The sequence below is a fragment of the Solenopsis invicta genome, chromosome 5, assembly GCF_016802725.1.
Source record: "Solenopsis invicta isolate M01_SB chromosome 5, UNIL_Sinv_3.0, whole genome shotgun sequence".
NCBI classification, from domain to species: Eukaryota; Metazoa; Arthropoda; class Insecta; order Hymenoptera; family Formicidae; genus Solenopsis; species Solenopsis invicta.
This window is the reverse complement of record NC_052668.1, coordinates 13,937,428-13,954,917: the sequence shown is the minus strand read 5'-3', so window position 1 is coordinate 13,954,917 and position 17,490 is coordinate 13,937,428. Positions and strand designations below refer to the sequence as shown.

Sequence of the window (17,490 nt, the reverse complement as noted above, 5' to 3'; positions counted from 1 at the left end):
AAAAATTATTAAATTGCTCATCAATTTAATAATATTTTAATTACATATTTCGGTGTCATACAATAACTGTGTTTCAAGTCCGACGAAAATGCGATGCACAGCTCGCATAAGTCGGAGATTATAAAAATTATTATTTAACACTAACAATAAGATTCGCTGTGACCAATATATGACGTTTCATATTTATGTTTGACGAATCCTAATACATTAACATTATATATTTTTAATTAATAGAAAAATTATTCTTTTATATTTTTAAACTTAAATTAATATTATTGAAAAATTACTAATTTATAAAAATAAAATTTATATTTCAACAAATGATTATTATTAAGTAGCTTTTATAATCAGTAAATGATAACTTCAGCTCTTGTGTTCTTTAAAGAAATAAATATATTTTCATTAAAAAAAAATACATTCACAATTGTATGCAAGCACATTTACTAAAATTAAAGTAAATTTCCTTTCTTCAGTAATTTTACTTCTCAGTGTATTAACATTAAACACGTTTTATTAATAAATAATGGCGATGTAATATATTCTACAATTATCTCGATTTGTGAACAGTACCATAAAAATTACACGAAATAAAGGAGTTTGAAACGGTGAATGTGTGTATATAAGCATATAGATATACAAAGACGTATGTGGATACAGCGGGTGCACTTGGGAATGGAAGACGGAAGCCTCTAACTTGGCGCCTGGGAGTTTGCCGGGAGGGTTCGGTAATTTGCATAACATCACGGGTATATAGAGGATAATCTGTGGTAACTTCTCCTATCCTGCTTATCGCTAAGTAATAATATAATAAAATAGTTATGTGCCCCTTTACACATTAACATCAATGAGAGAGCAATCGATTTTTCGTCGACTTGGTGATAACCACTCATCTTTTTCGGCATGAAGTCTCATGAGGAAATGTAAATGTAATGCATACGTATACATTATTCTCAAATATTATTTCACTGAAATATTTGGGAATATATGTGAAGCTTCGAAAAATGCGAACAAAGTACCATTGTGAAGACGTATGATGTCAGATCTATATACTACGGCGAAGCGATACTCTTCTGATCTAATAATAAATTCAACAAAAGATATACAGCCGAGATTCTCTGCACGCGCATATATTCGCTTATTTGTCTCTTCGGAGAGATTGTACGAGTATGTCTTTGCGCGCGGGAATAGTCCATACGATACTGTCAGACTTAGTCGGCTACCGCTTTCCTTGCGCGAACAAGCGTATCCCTAATTCGATTGTAGCCGTCGGATGGAGCACTTACCGACCACGCAAGTTCCTGGACGTATACCGGGCGCATTTGCGGGGGTTCGCGGAAATCGATATTCGTGTGTGTTACTCATGGGGATAAGGGTTCAAACCGGTACGTTCTACGCGCGTTGTGGTGCACACGGACCGTCCGTGACTAAGAGAAAAGTTTGCCCGACTGTTCTCGCACACTCGCGCTCACGTGAAACCAAGTTTCGACCGTGCATCGAACTACAGGAAGCCGCGAAATCGCTAGGTAGTCGCGTACCAGCCGTAAGAACGAGTCGGCGGTTCGAACGCCGTAAGGACAGTTTGCCTCTGATAAAATCGCCGCTGACAATTGCAGAAATGCCGCGTTCAAACACACCACGGTCGGAAAACTTTGCCGTGGTATCGGCGAATTCACGTTTGCTCAAGTAAAACCTTTATCCGATGATCAAACTATCTTTGTGATGAGAGAGAGAGAGAGATTTTTTGGCTCTTTAAACGTTATCAAAATAGCACTTTGTAACCAAGTGTCTTTCTCTCTTTCTAAAGGCTAATTTACAACGTGCTCTTTGCTTCCTGTTTCTTGCTTTTCGCCTATTGCGTTTTTGCCTCTTCACGCATTGTTTTATTGAAATTGGCGAGATTAAAGTTGACGAACTCCGGAAGAGAGAAAAAAAGAACACGTAACAAGAAACACGATTTCCGGTGAAATAGTGCGCAAAGCGGCAAAAAGGCAATAGGCGAGACGCAAGAAATAGGAAGCAAAGAGCATATTGTAGATTAGCCTCAAAAGAGTAACGCAAACCCCTCGCATTCGTCGCACACCCCTCTCGCGCGTTTGGAGAACGCCTAAAACGTTACCGCGAAAACGGCATCGTAAATCGCGTGGTCGCACGAAAAGTTGGTGACCGCGCTCTCGGACCCGGCCATAATTCCCGCTCTCTCGGTCGGCAATTTATAATCCATCGAGAGCCGTCGACCAGAGAGAACGGTGGAATACGGAGCTTGGCGCGCGGAGCCGCGCGCGTAGTTTCCGCTCTTCCTTTATCCGCGTCGTGCGTTCGCCACGGATATCCGTGAATAACAATGGACCACTCTTTCGACCGGGCTGGGTTATTTTGCCACTCGCGGAGAACGCTTTAACAACGGGGGCGGAGATAAATGTGTGTCGTCCGTGAGCGCGTGTCGCGGCTGGTTGGACGGCTGAATGATGGAAAGCCACGTTTTCCGATTCCGAGATGTTGCTCCGCGTGACTTGATGCGCGATAGCACGATACTACACGATGTCGATCTTTTCAGCGTACTATTTTTATCCGCTAATCTATCTGCGTTGATATCATTTACTTAGATATGAATATTAATGAAATTAATTAAGAGTGTTAAATATCGAAATTTTTGACTCGGTAGTTTTATCCTCCTTTTTACTTTTTTTAAATTTAATTTTAAAAGTTTATCGAACGATCATTTTAAGAATTATATCAATACAATTGGAAAAAAAGTTGTAAATAATTATATGTAATTTGAATGTGAGCTCATCGTGCCATAAATATTGCGTGGAACAGGCATTGCACTCGAGAAATAATTATCCTTCGATGTAGCGTAAGTGAAAAGGTTTGGAAGCAACTATTTTAATTGAAGATATAACTAATAGGCCATCAATAACTCGGTTCGTGACTCGGTTGCCCGTGGTAGGCTGGTACAGCTCGCTGAGAGAGCTCGTACATCGTAATTAGATAGAGATAAGGACGGCAGACGAGCGAAACAAGGAGAAACACCTGGAGGGAGATGGATAGCGCGAAAGACAGAGCGAAACTCTAAGGTTTCTAATGCACCGATCACCGCCTGGGGACCGACCTTAATCCATCGATTTGTCCGCTTGCTAATGCAGCTTCTACCGCTTTCCTCCATGTCCCGAAGGAGAAAATGCAATGTCGATTTCCCCCCACAGTTTGCCAGAGAAAGGATACACTTGCCGAGAGAAGGAGCATTTGCGTATTGCTCAACGACGCCCCGGATGCTCGGCAGGTCTATCCGTTATTCTTGACTCAACCAGTTTTGACGTGATCACAGGCTCTTTTCCCCGGCGGGCCACCCGGAAGCGATAAAACGAAAAGTGTAACGATGAGATGTATAATTTGCCAGCAGGTGTGTAACCTTAATATTGTAAATCAGTTACCCGATTATGATACCAGCATGACCACGATACTTCTTCGAGTGTATATTATGATTCTTTTTTTTTCCTTACTGAGAGCGAGAATCTCATTTTTGCGAGATAAATTATTCTTGCAAAGCGATAAAAACCTGAAATAAAAGTAGCATCTATCATTCTTCTGGATACCAACTGGATCTCTTTATGATTTATTCGAAGATAAATTGCTTCCTGCATACGTAAAAACTCAGGCGTCCACTTCTACTTTGCTATAAATTGACTGATTTATAATCTACTGTCCTCAAAGGTAATGATTCATCTCTTATTATGTCACATGACGTATAATCTTCGGTCTTTTTAGCTGATGTATAGGAAAACTATTTCATTCCTCTTCAAACAGAATGCAGTGTTAACATTAATCACGCTGTGGCAATACCTGCGGATAATTTCTCTAATTAAAATAATTTTCTTCTATAAACTAGCTTCTCTATGCCACAATTGCAAATAATTTGAAAGTGAAAGAGCTGAAACATGAAAAAAAAAAAAAATTGCACAGTTGCTCATAAAACACGCCGCCTCGCTCTCCTCTCTCTCTCTCTCTCTCTCTTCCGTGTAATACGCGGTAGACTGCGCCGCGCCGCCGCGCCGGTCGGAAAGTTAGATCGTGTTGATCCTTCGAGGATCGTCCGCCGGAACTCCCGTTACCTTAAGTAGCTAGTTCCACTACGGCCAGAACGAGGGAAGTTTCGAGTTCCTTCGTGAAACCGCGGTAGTAGCTGGTCCAGAGGTGTAGTGACTCCCGGTCCTCGTTGTGTCTCGCATCCACCTGCGCATCGACCTGCATCTTCCTCTTCTTCTCATGGAGCCTCTTCCCGGGGAGAATGTACCCGGGCAGGACTTGAATAATGATACTGGCGCGTTTGGATGGACAGGTTTAAGGACGGCTCGCAACGCTTTACCAGCCAATTCGGCGAACCGAGAGCAATGCGATGCTCTTCCGCAGCTTCATTAAGCGATTTCTCGAATCTGTCTCGTTCAATTCCATCGTTAATTAATCATTTCCTACGACGCAAATGTGGAATATTCGATTTGATGATATAATCTTTTTTAAAGATCGTTTTATTCTGTAGTTGTTATTTTACGTATGAAATTTGGCGGAATAATTAATAAAATAGTTATTTCATTATTTTATTGAAAATATTTTGCCAAAAATTTATTTAATTGACAATGTTATAAAGAATGTTTTGCACACATATTAAAAAAAAAATTTTTTTATAAAAAAATGTTAAAACTTTATGTAAAGGAGAACATATAGATCAGTGTTAAAAACCCTATTGCATTTACATTTACGTTCGCCAGATCAATTCGGCTATAACCGTGAAGCCGTGAGAAAGATCGATGTTTCGATAAATTCTTGATGAAAACTGAGTGGATTGGGTTTTTACGGTCATGTTATCGCAACCAGGGAAGACAAGAGTTACAAGCGATCATAAATCGCACATTCTATAATCACGCAATAAATAGAATATGGTTTAGTTTAATCGATTGGTTACTAATTAATACTTTTAAACTTTGCTTCCCCTATATGTAGTATAAATATACATTCTCATAGGGAAGAGTTACTGAATGTATATCGGTCTTCTAAATCATACCTTATCAATATTTTACATTTTTGCTTAATATAAGCAACATTTAGTGACAAAAATATGAAATAAATGAGTAATGTAATAACAAATTTAACAAGTTACATTTTATTTTATGCTAATTAATAATATTTCAAAATCAGTATTAATAATCAAGTGCAGCTGATGTTTTTTTTATCAATTAATGTAGCTAATAAAAATTATCCAATTTTATACTGAATTATATTGTCATAAAAGGACATTTATTGTAGAATATTTTGCATTCATTATTTATACATTTTAGTAATTATTATGAAGATTAAATTGATATTTCATTAAAATCTATCAAGTTTCCTACAACGTACCACTATAATTTTATTACAATAAATATTATTAATGTAAGACTGATAATAATCATAATAATAAAATAATTGATATGAATAGAGATATATCGCAAAAATAAATCAAGTTTATCTTATTTTTAAATCTTTATTTTTTATTATTATCATTTATTAATTATTAATATTTTCCTTTTTCATAATAAATTATTAATAAAATAAGTATTATGATACGTTATATTTTTAATTATTTTAATTAATAAATATTCGATACTTTTAAAAGTGATATAATTTAGAAGATTCACTGGTACGATTTAGATTACATAAATCGTACTTTCTACAATAAGTTGCAAAGGATTTATAATAAATTAATTTGTTATTAATAAAAGATTGAACATTGATGTAATAGGTACCTGAACATCAAACTATAATTTCTGACGTTTATTTGCATACAAATCAGTATCAAATGAGAACTATAATAAAGAATAACTTGAGTGGTACGCATTCGGTAACTCTCTCTTGTATTATAAATTTAGAATTTTTAATTTTATATATATAAAGACAGAGTAGGGCGGGGGAGAGATAGAGAATTATTGTGTAAAAAGGAAGGAAAAAATTTTTGTAAATAATTCAGAGTTTAAAATTCTGAAACCACTATCGTGTCTAAGTGTCTCGGATATCGTAGACAGATTAATGTGCTACTAAACTCACCAAGCCGATATATTCGCATATATGCATACGTCTGCGTTCGACGAGGTTTTATAGTGTCTCTAAATTTTCCTCGATAAAATCGGTGAAATTTATGACCTTCCGCGAGCTAGAGTGTGCGCTCTAATCCTGCATTAGAATGACTACGCATACAAGAGGAATGAGAACATAAACTTTCCGCAAAATAAAAAGCTTAAATAACGATCGCGTGTATAATTTGGGGAAAAACAGATTAACTGATGTGTAGAAAAATAACGAATAATAAAATAATAAAAGTTCACAATGAGCGTGACAAAATCAAGTGTATTGTACAAAATGTCGTAATATATATAAACATACGGTTTTGAAATTCACGATAACAACTTTCTGTAATAAGAGGCTTTTGTGAAATTCACTTTTCGACATAACAACGTGTATCGCAAAAATTGAAAAAAAAAACATGTTACGGGAAACTTGATTACTTAAAAAGCAATTACGTGTACAATCTATTGCTGCAAAATGTGGTAGTCAGCGTGCGCAAACTCGTTGGTTCCGATGTGAATAGTTGCACATGCGTTAATACATAAAGCAGAGCTGCATAATGCTGTTATGCGTCTACTAAGCAATTATGATTCGTCGTTCTCATACATATGTAAAGTTAATTGGCAACGACGATTCGTCATTTTTACAGTTTCGAAGCCGATCTTTTAAAATACGTTGCATCGAGGCGCACGCTGAATCCTTCGTAATTACCAATGGAATCGATCATTATAGCACCGACGAGGCATACACATTTACCCAGCATGATTAAACATTCAACTACCACCAAAATGATTACGCTTATACTCGTTTTGCGCGTATTTCGTAGTCTCGAACTCGTAATCTGATACATGAATTTAAACGACTGGTCGGTTGCTGCAAATTAATCCCTTCCGCTCGTATTATTCCGATCGCGTTAACGACACTGCTGTGAATTGACACGTATCGACGCTATCACGCTCAATTAAATGATATACGCTCGTTGCCGAATCCTGATTAAATGCCAGATTCAATATTACCGTTTTATTTTGCCATCGATTTATCTTCATATTGTCAGCTTGATACGTCTCATAAAATTGTAATGCAGTATAGCAAACGACAAATTGCAAATTTGTAATATCGTTTATCCTAAACTGCGCATTTGCTGAGGATCATTTTTAATTATCACATTTTTTTCTTTACCCCTAAATCTGCACATCCGATTCAAAACGCAAAGGTCAAGCCATGCGGTTTGCAATTTTTTTTTTAACAAAGAAAAAATAATTCGATGCTTCCTAAAAACAAATCTATAAGAGCGTTTGAAACGTTTTTCTGCATATGTCACACATGTCGTTGTTGGGATCGAGTGTTTTCCCCTAATTCATAAAAGTTGTACAAATAAAGTGTGTACATAAAAAAAAACCAAATGTGTGTGTGTGTGTGTGTCTCTTTGAGCAGCGTTTTCAGGAACTGTCAGAAAAACGGAGGGAGAATGCTTCCTATAAGTGCGTCTGTGTTTTAAAAACGGCTGCTGTGCCAAGCTCTATTCATATGAACGAAAGAGAAAATCGATACTAACACTCGCGTGACCGGACCGCCAATGGGTTCGATAGCCCCGTAACTTCGTTAAAATAATATTTGCGTACCGGCGCAATCCGTTCGAGCGTGTCGTACAATGCAGGAGTGGCCTCCCGTGACAGAGAACGACGACGAGCAGCTCGTTAGCTTCGGGCGTTTCGCGCCCGCGGGAGTTACGTCGCGCATTTCGAGCCCGTCACCCGTAAATGGAAAAGCAATCAACGGTGTCTTCAATACATCAAGGGAATCGAGACTTACAGGGTCCGGAAACACGGAGGAAACCTACGTTCGACGTATTTGGGAATCGTTCTCGCACACGAAGCGTATTTTCGAAATACATCAATGACGTTGAAGAAACGTTTCTCCGGGCGATGACGTATCTTACGTGAAAATTTCGAAACCAGAACTTTTCCATCGCGACATCGCCGCTCGTAGGGCACGGAGAGAGGAAATCAAAACACTTTTACTATACAATTCACATCCAAGCTATCGATTGAGACTACTCAGAACGTGATTGATTTAGTTCGTTATTGAGATTCGATAATCTCGGGTGCTCGGAAGTCGTCGGCTCGCAGGCACTTGACGCGAGACACTACTGCGTCTTCTTTTGATATCATTAATGGATTACTCCCCGTTCGGAATATTTTACTTTGCTTTCAATTTATTTCTTTTTTTTCCTCTTATAATATGGTTCGCCCTTCTTTGGAAACTCATTGTATAAAGTGTAATCAGAAGAAGGAGGCGCGTGTGTTCTTGCGAGCGCTGTATAAAATATTTGTCATTTTACGCTGCCCGTAAGACATGTGTAATCCATTAGGAGCGGCGTTAAAACTGTAGCCAACAACAATGTATCGTCTGAAAACTTTGTGCGGCGTACCACCACCACCACCTCCTCCTCCTTCTTCTTCTTCTCCGTCTCCTCTTTCTCCTACACCTCCTCGTTTTTCGTGACACCAAACAGATCTGTAAACCAGAACGCGATGCACTCTGATTTTATAGAATGCAATCCCGCCGCGGCGCGGGCGACGACGGCGCGGCGCTTTTGCAGCTAGCATGGGAATGCTTTTTGCATTTTCCGAAATTAACGCCCCGCGCATGGACAAAACACGATTCGAGAGCACGCAATGTCCAGGAGTAACATGATTTTTGGCGCTAACGCGATTTGCGCGTTTGCCAAGCCGCTCGTTGCGTTTTGCAATATGGCGCAAAATCATGCGCGATTAACGTGTCGCCCCATTAAATTTCTATCTGCGTATTAAAAATGTGTTTGTAAATATATTGTAATACGCCATATTTGCGATGGAATTAACGCGAGTTCAGCGGGGTTTACAACGGATGAAATGGAATAATGAAAAATGCTCTGAATAATATCCATGTGATATTCATGCAAAATTGCATACACAATAAACACATATTTCGTATTTCAATATCCCTCATCTGCAAAGCTTATTCGCATTATTAGAAATAGACTATGTATTTGTATCAGTCGCCATTAGCAATCTGTCGTTATATTTTTTTTTATTTCGCCTGATATAACTTTATCAGGTCAAAATAATAAACGTCAATGGTTTTCAGTTCGGCCGTATCACATGAATTGAATTACTCAATGGTTTTGTCCATTTAGAAATGCATCGATATCAAATCAATTTGCTATCTTTTCAGTCTCCATGATTTATTCTAATAGTAACTATTCTAAAATTACATTATAGATAATAATAAAATTGAATATGAGATAATTTAATAGAATTTATAAAAATAGGATTTTAAAAACTCCATATTTAATAGTGTTTTTCAAAAATAAAATTAATTAAATGAACCTTACTCATTGTCAGCACAGATACTTTGAGAGATTTTATTTATATCAAAAGCTTTGAATAATGTGTCTTATATTATTTTCCAATGTACACATCTCAATATCTTTTTCTATAACGAGGATTGTGGTACGCAGCTCGAAAGAAAGGTTCGCGATAAAAATAACTTGTACTCTAACTAATGACGTAAAACGAATTGAAAGCAAAAACTCAATTGTCGCGTTTCTAATGCTGATTTTCTTGCTCTGGGATATCCGTTATCCGTTCTCACTTGGCTTCGATGATGGATTAAAAATTTAATATCCTGTTCGCTAGTTTGCGCCAAAGAAGGACAACGTACGGAGGCTTCTCGAGGAAAAAAGTGCTCTATTTCCACAGAGCGCCGAAACATTACTCCTAATTCTTTCATGTGCTTTTTTCATCCTCGAATGTCTTTTTTGCACTCACAGTTGTCATTTCCACACTGACGAGCAATCCAATTCATAAGCATTTTAATAAATTCTAAAGTACAAGAATAAATCAGAGCACCTTATTGTTAAATAAAATCATTTTGCAAAATAACCATAATGTATTATATTTATTTTAAAAATTTGATATTATTGAATATTATTTTAATTGTTATAACATAGGACAGAATTGCCACGAATGCGTATTCCTTAAGTTACTTTTTATTATATTTATTGTATTGTACCTAACCCAATTCGACTTATATTCTCTATGATTAAATTATGCTATTATATATTAATTTATGATTATATATTCAAAATAATATAACATGCAACTAGCTCGTGTTAGTAATCAACAGTAATCTAAAATCAATAGGCCTAATAATGAGCAATTGCTATTATGCCTATTGATTTTAGATTATTGTTGATTAATTAAATTATTATGTGTTATTATCTCTTTTGCGATAAAATACGATTTAAACAATTGAATTATTAACTAATATTTATATTAATAATTTCTTGCAAAAAAGAATCAAATATTTAATAATTAATAAATAATAATAACGAAGAAGTAAAAACGTCGAAATAAAACGCCCAAATTAATTTTTGCTATTGACGTATTTTTATTCATTAATTATTTTAATTTTATTATTATTACTTATCAGTTTTACATTAGTATCATTTATTGTAATAAAATCTAAGGTCATACGTTTCAGAAAACTTAATAAATTTTATAAAAATATTAATGTAATCCGTGTAATAATTGCAAATATGTATACGTATACAATGAAAAATATTTTACAATAAACCTTCTTTTGTAAAAATAAAAAAATTAGTACAAAATCGCATAACTACATTACCATTAAGCTATATAAATTGATCAAAAATTAATATCACATGTATCTGATTTTTTAATGTTTTATTAGCAAACAGGATGTAATCTGTTAAATTTTTGTTCACATTACACACACTTCTCATGAATTTTATACTTTTATTACTAAATATATTTATATTTAAGAAAAATATAAAATTTTGACGAAGTACGATTTATGCGACCGATACGCATTCAGCAACTCTCGCCTAAATTTGTTTTAATTGCAACACTGTATTGCTTTCGCAGATGCACTGTTCTCCTCCCTCATCTCTCTCTAACTCTATCTATCTCTATCTTGTAGGACGCATTCTCTGGTAATGGTCAATCCGCGCAAGCATGTACATACATATGTGCTCGTGAAACATCGTATATGCGATCGAGGGTTCAATAGAAGCGTACTGACTGGCCGCGCGTTATCCACTTTAGTAGATAGCAAGGCGCAGATCCTGAATTGAAATTTCGAATTAAACCGTCCGGATGATTCGACTCATCTGCCGCTTTAAGGCTCGCGCGCGCAATTTTGTTGTCGGCAAACATACCGTAGAGACTGGTCGACTTTAATGTGGAATTATGGTCCCCCGCATTAATTGTCGATTTCTGCACCGCCTTGGGGAGCGAAACGACGAGGCGGAGGTGTCCAAAAGAGGATAAGCACGGTGATGAATATCTAAATTACTCATTACTGAACTTGTCCGTTACTCGAGTCGCTTGATTACACCTGAATAAAAGTGTAACGATGAATCAAACTTTGGGTTATAGTTCAACGAAGTGATAACGGACACCACGGTGTTAGAAATGTTGCAATAAATTAAATCTGTATTAACTAATTGTGCTAAATATAATCAATTAAATTTCAGCGAAAATGATTGCATGACGCTGATGAAGATAGACGAGAAATTCACAGCTGAAGAAGAATCTTAATTCCGTCCCGTATAGTGCACGTGAAAGATAAATGAAGCTCGTGCATTTCTACTTGCGATACATACAGAGTGAGACATCACGTCGTTTCATTTCAAAAATTGTGTATCTGATTCTCTTCGGGGATGAATAAATCGCATTTTCACGTGTTCAACGGTCATCTTCCTATCTAACGGTGATGTCTCGCATACGAGGTAGGATTCCGACGGTGGTGCGAAATTTTCGCGATCTCGTTTGACGCGCGACGGTGCGAAAAAGTGCATTCGCGCACCTATGCGCCAAGGTAACTGCATTCAACGCACGTCCCGCGAGTTTATCTCGGCAAAGAGGGGCTGACATATTGGGATCGTTCTGGTCGTCTGGCCGCGTTTATGTACCTTCTCTGCGCGCCAGCTCAGTGCCCCAAATGGGATCGTCCTTTTAGTTTTTCCTCTATCTTCTTTTTTTCTTCTACTTGAATAGATCTTTTGACGATCAAGGCACTTCTTAAATCCACAGTTGTTACTTCGATCTTTTTCTTCTATCTTCACGATCATAATGTGAAAAGTGATAAAAAATCTTAAAGCAAAATTTAAATGTTTTTCAGTATTATATTTTACTAGTAATATTATATTTTGATTAGTTATTGACGCGTCGAGAAAACGTCAAAATTATTTAGAGATAATTGAAAATTTTTCAAGTATCTTATTTTTTTATGCATACGCTTGATATGATCTCATACACACACGTGTAAATGTATAAAATCTTTGTACTTATTTTATAAAACTGCGATTAATAAAAATAAAAATATATTTTTTTAAATATTATATAATATATATTGGTCAATTACTTTAATATCGGATATAAATACAATTTTTTAAACAAATTTGATTTAATTCGTTTGAATGTTGTATTTTTTAAACGAAAAAGATTTTTGTTGATAAATGCAGTTAAAGAATATCTGTTTGATTATCTTAAAATTATTCGTCTAGGATTGCATGCACGAAACTACTGTATGCATGTGTAAACAACCAATATTTGCTGATATTCTCATTGCATCAATCACATGTTCAATATTGAAACGTAACTAATGCGACATGTTATCCATCGTTAACCATAGAATTGAATTTCATAGAATAAATCGAAAATAAGTATGTCAGCAAACAAAAACACTCTCTCTGAAGGAGAGAGAGTTGGAGAAATAAATAAATAATATTAAATCCAATATTACTTTGAAAAAATTATTTATGTCTCATGAATGGGAATGCTAATTTGATCATTTGTTTGATTACATTATATAGTCAATCCCGTGGATTTAAAATTATAGGTTTCTATCAATTTTATTCTGAGAAATCCAATCTTTTTATTTTATAATCCATGATTGTCTATATTTGCTGTATACTCAATAAATCTTAATTGAAAGACTACAGAATAGCATCTTTATTACGTGATTATAAATGCGATAGATAAAATCTTATTGTTCATCCATTAATCTTAATTTATATCTAAATGATTCATACATTAATCTATGAAAGCTAAACAACTATTATAATTATGCTATTTTCGTGTTACAGGTGTAGGATGAAACAATGGAGACAGGATCTGCCACCGACTTCCGTTATAATTACTTTCCACAACGAGGCACGGTCTACGCTACTCAGAACTGTCGTCAGGTATGTAAGTTAGAAACAGTTTGGATTTACATACAACAACAAAACAATTACGCTTATTATTTGAAACTGTCATTCTTTTTCTTGATATTTTATACGTTTTCTGCTTGGCAAAAAATGTGCACTTTAATTATTGTTTCTTAAATTACAAAGCATAAAGTAAAAAAAAAGATATACGCAGAAACAGAAGGATTAAATAAATTCCGCGGAGAAAATATGCATTTAATATGCCGCCATTCGTACAATCGAATTCCCAAACGTAAAGTAATTGCCAATGGGCAAATTCTCACGCGATCGTATATGGTATACGTGCGGCACGGCGATCTTCAATTCCCGATGCATCATTGCGGATACGAGAAGATTCTCAATTCGAGCTAGAAGTCGACAATGGCGTTGGAAAGCGTGCGATGGAATTTTCTAATCGTCGTTCCATCGTTTTATTCCTCGCGTGCTTATTATACGCTCGTACACACGTACACACGGACGCGATGAACTAAAGAATTCACAAGATCTTCGATATGAAAAATGATCGAATATATGAAGAAATATCATAAATTTGTTTCTTCATTCCGATAGATAACAAAATCAGTAATGGTTCAATTAACTTGATTTGAGCAATAAATTTTTATTCTTTTGAAATTACATGCGAGACTTTCAACTTGTATTTATTCGTACATTAATTTAAAACATCTTGCACTTTTTTACGTAATAATAAATAAACAAAGTGCAAAGAGGAGTGAATAGTAGATTGTTTCAGAAGTTTATGAATATACCGGTTTACGCTTAAAACATCTCTATATGTAAATCTTCCAATTTTATTTGAATTTGGCAATTAAAATATTTCTTTTCTCTTCATACACTTTAAACCGATTCCGTCTATTTTACCGGTATCATTTATCGTCTGTCCAGAAACATAAATCATTAAATTTTCTCATAAGCGTCATATTAATTAAAGCATTTTTTGCTACGCGACGTCCCGCCGAGTGAAGAAGAGTACGAGCTACATTACTCGCCGGAGGTGAGCCTCCGTGCAAAAGTTGCTCGAAGTTCTCTCGTCGAACCGGAAGAAGGAAGCAGGCAAGAGTCGGAAAATTTATTTAAGTCCGTAACATGGCGGCGTCAGGAAAATATATTGGCCCTATCGTGTCGGGTCGATGAAATTAAAAGGAAGTCTTAATTACCGCGACGAGACCACACCTCGCCAGCATCTTGATGTGGCGCGAGAAATTTTTCACGCGATCGATTTTACGTCAAAGTTATTTTCACAAGTAAAACGATGAGCGCGATACTTTAAATAACTGAGAAGAAATTTGTACAATATGATTTTATTGTTTTATCGATATGATCGCGATAAAATTATTGACGTTCAATATTGATTTAAGAAACGGCCGCGTAAAGTTAAACTTTTTCCATCAATATCGAGATAGTTTTAATTAGTGGAAAGAATTCTAATTATTTGCAACAGTCCTCTTAAACTCTAAACTCACGAGCAGAATGAGTCAGAGCAATACGAGAACGTTCAAACAAGAGACAAGTGGTGCACAAAGTCCTCGAAACTTTGATAAAAGATTCAATGGGACAATCCCCGAAGCTTCTGTTCTTCTCTTAATCTCAGTTTATTCGACGTTAATCGACCGGAAAAGTTTATATAGAAATGAATGACAGTGATTTAGGAAAGAAGAGACGCATCGAGTTTCAATAAATTGAATTTGGAAAAAAAGTATGTTACGTTAGAAGATGATCCTATGTCAATATTAATATCTATTTGAAATATTAATTAAGAATAAAACTACCTATAATAATAAAATTTATAAATAATTGCTATGTTATTATCATTATTCATATTTTATTTATTATTTGCAAATTTCTTAAGTTATAAAATAGTAAAAGAATATTAAAATAATGACAGCAGTATTCAATTTGAGATAATCAATTTTTTAATTTAATTAATTAAGTTCAAAGTTTTTATTTTTGCTTTCAGCGTGCTGAACAGAAGCCCCGAACATCTAATCAAGGAAATAATTTTAGTGGACGATTTCAGCGATCATCGTAAGTAACGTTTCGTATTAGTTTATTAGTATAAATTTTCAAAAACCATAATATTTATCTTCAACAAATTTTAAATTTTGCTCTTTAATCAATTTATAATATACAAAAAATATATCATAATATAAAATAAAATGTTATAAAATCTGATATAAATCTGATATATACAGAAGTAGAAGTGATGAATTACTCATGGGGATCAAGCCGATACAAAGAGAGTACTGCATATAATATTTAACGCAATTTGATATAATTAAAATGTTAATTATATGTATATTCAATTACGGAAAATTGCGTTTAATATAACATTTAATACGACATTTAATACCATTAACAGGTTGGTGACCTACGGCTAGTTCGTCATTTATGACATTGTTTACCGCTCTGAACAGTATGTCATTTAATTATAATTTTGGAACTTGAGCTTATGCACTCGATACCTCCAATCTGTAGTTTATACTTTTTTAACAAGAAATTATTAAGTTGTTTCGGTTAAATAAAGAGATAAAAAAATACAAATAAAATTTTCAGAGCACAATAGAATGTTTAAAATCAAATAAGTTAAATTAACGTAAAATTAAAAATGTTTTACGACGATGAAGATTGATTTTCTTGCAGCCGAGGACGGCGAAGAGTTATCACGAATCCACAAAGTTCGTGTAATCCGAAACGAGAAAAGAGAGGGCCTAATGAGATCGCGTGTCCGCGGCGCGGATGCCGCTACCGCGAGTGTGCTAACATTTTTAGATTCGCACTGCGAGTGCAATGCTGATTGGCTCGAACCACTCTTGGAAAGAGTGGCCGAGGACCCAACGAGGGTGGTGTGTCCCGTGATCGACGTAATCAGCATGGATACTTTCCAATATATCGGTGAGTGTTGATAGTAAAAATCGACATTCCCTAAAATTGCATGTACCTTTGCGAGTACTGCATAGAAATCTGTCTACGTTGCAATTTGAAACGCATAAGCGAAACAAGACGAGATAAAATTTTATTTCGTTTTCTAGGAGCCTCTGCCGACCTCAGGGGTGGTTTCGATTGGAGTTTGGTCTTTAAATGGGAATATCTTAGTCAGGGGGAAAGACAGGCAAGACAAAAGGATCCGACACAATCCATTAGGACCCCTATGATTGCTGGCGGACTATTTGTCATCAACAAAGCGTACTTTGAGAAACTCGGCAAATACGATACTCAAATGGATGTTTGGGGCGGCGAAAATCTCGGTAAGACTATTTACAGTTTCGTGTATAGGGTACGAAGTATTCGGAAACTTCAAAGAGTTAAACGGATATTCTTATAATTAAATTCTTTCAATCGCGTTTGTTCCTCCGACAAACTATGCAACAATATTTTATTAAAATATTTTCACAAAACCACTGTCCATAGCTATTTTTTTTTAATTTCGAGTTTAGTTATTTTATTTTAACGAAATATAGTAAATATGCCACGAAAGATATTGCGTGTGGTCGATGTACTTCGCTGCAAAAACTTTGTTGTGAGGCACGCGGAACTCCCGATGAGTATTTTGCAGCAGAGTAAACTTTTTATTGGATCAATATATAGTCGAAAGTTATAATTTCTCAACAAGTTTTAATGAGCGCTTCCCATTAAATTTTATTAAAAAGCATCATACTGGCGTAAATATTAGCTCATTCATCACTATATCCGACGGCTGCGCAAATAAACGCTTGAAAATAACTCAGTTCGCAAGTTCGCGGAGAACTGCGATTGCTTACAATTTCTTCTTTTATCGCGCGTGATAAAAAATTTTTTTAACGAAATGAGTACCATTTTTCGATCAAAGCCACTCTTTGTGCTTTAATAATATTTTTGTATCAATTATTAAATATATTTTCCAGTTTTATAAACTGCGTGCCGATATGACTGTCGGACTTAAAACGCAATTATAAAACTGAGAAAAGCTAATAATATCTGAAATTAATTTAATCATCAAATTTAATAGTTTTATTTGCGTTTATTTATTATTAAAAAATCAGTCAAAACCAAACTTAATATTTATTGAATTTTAGTATTAGATGAAATTTACATTTAAATATTTTTAATTAAAAAAATAGCGTAATACAAGATTAATATCGCGA

The 17,490-nt window shown here is 35.2% G+C and overlaps 1 protein-coding gene across 1 annotated transcript in view; it reads left to right on the top strand.

Moving 5' to 3' along the window:
- LOC105202344 (polypeptide N-acetylgalactosaminyltransferase 2) overlaps nt 1–17,490 on the top strand; it is a 202,440-nt gene that overhangs the window by 177,863 nt on the left and 7,087 nt on the right. Inside the window, exons 4-7 of the mRNA XM_011170808.3 lie at nt 13,250–13,348; nt 15,327–15,394; nt 16,010–16,261; nt 16,399–16,614. Of these exons, the coding sequence (XP_011169110.1) occupies nt 13,250–13,348; nt 15,327–15,394; nt 16,010–16,261; nt 16,399–16,614 (635 nt within the window). The remainder of the gene's footprint in view (nt 1–13,249; nt 13,349–15,326; nt 15,395–16,009; nt 16,262–16,398; nt 16,615–17,490) is intronic.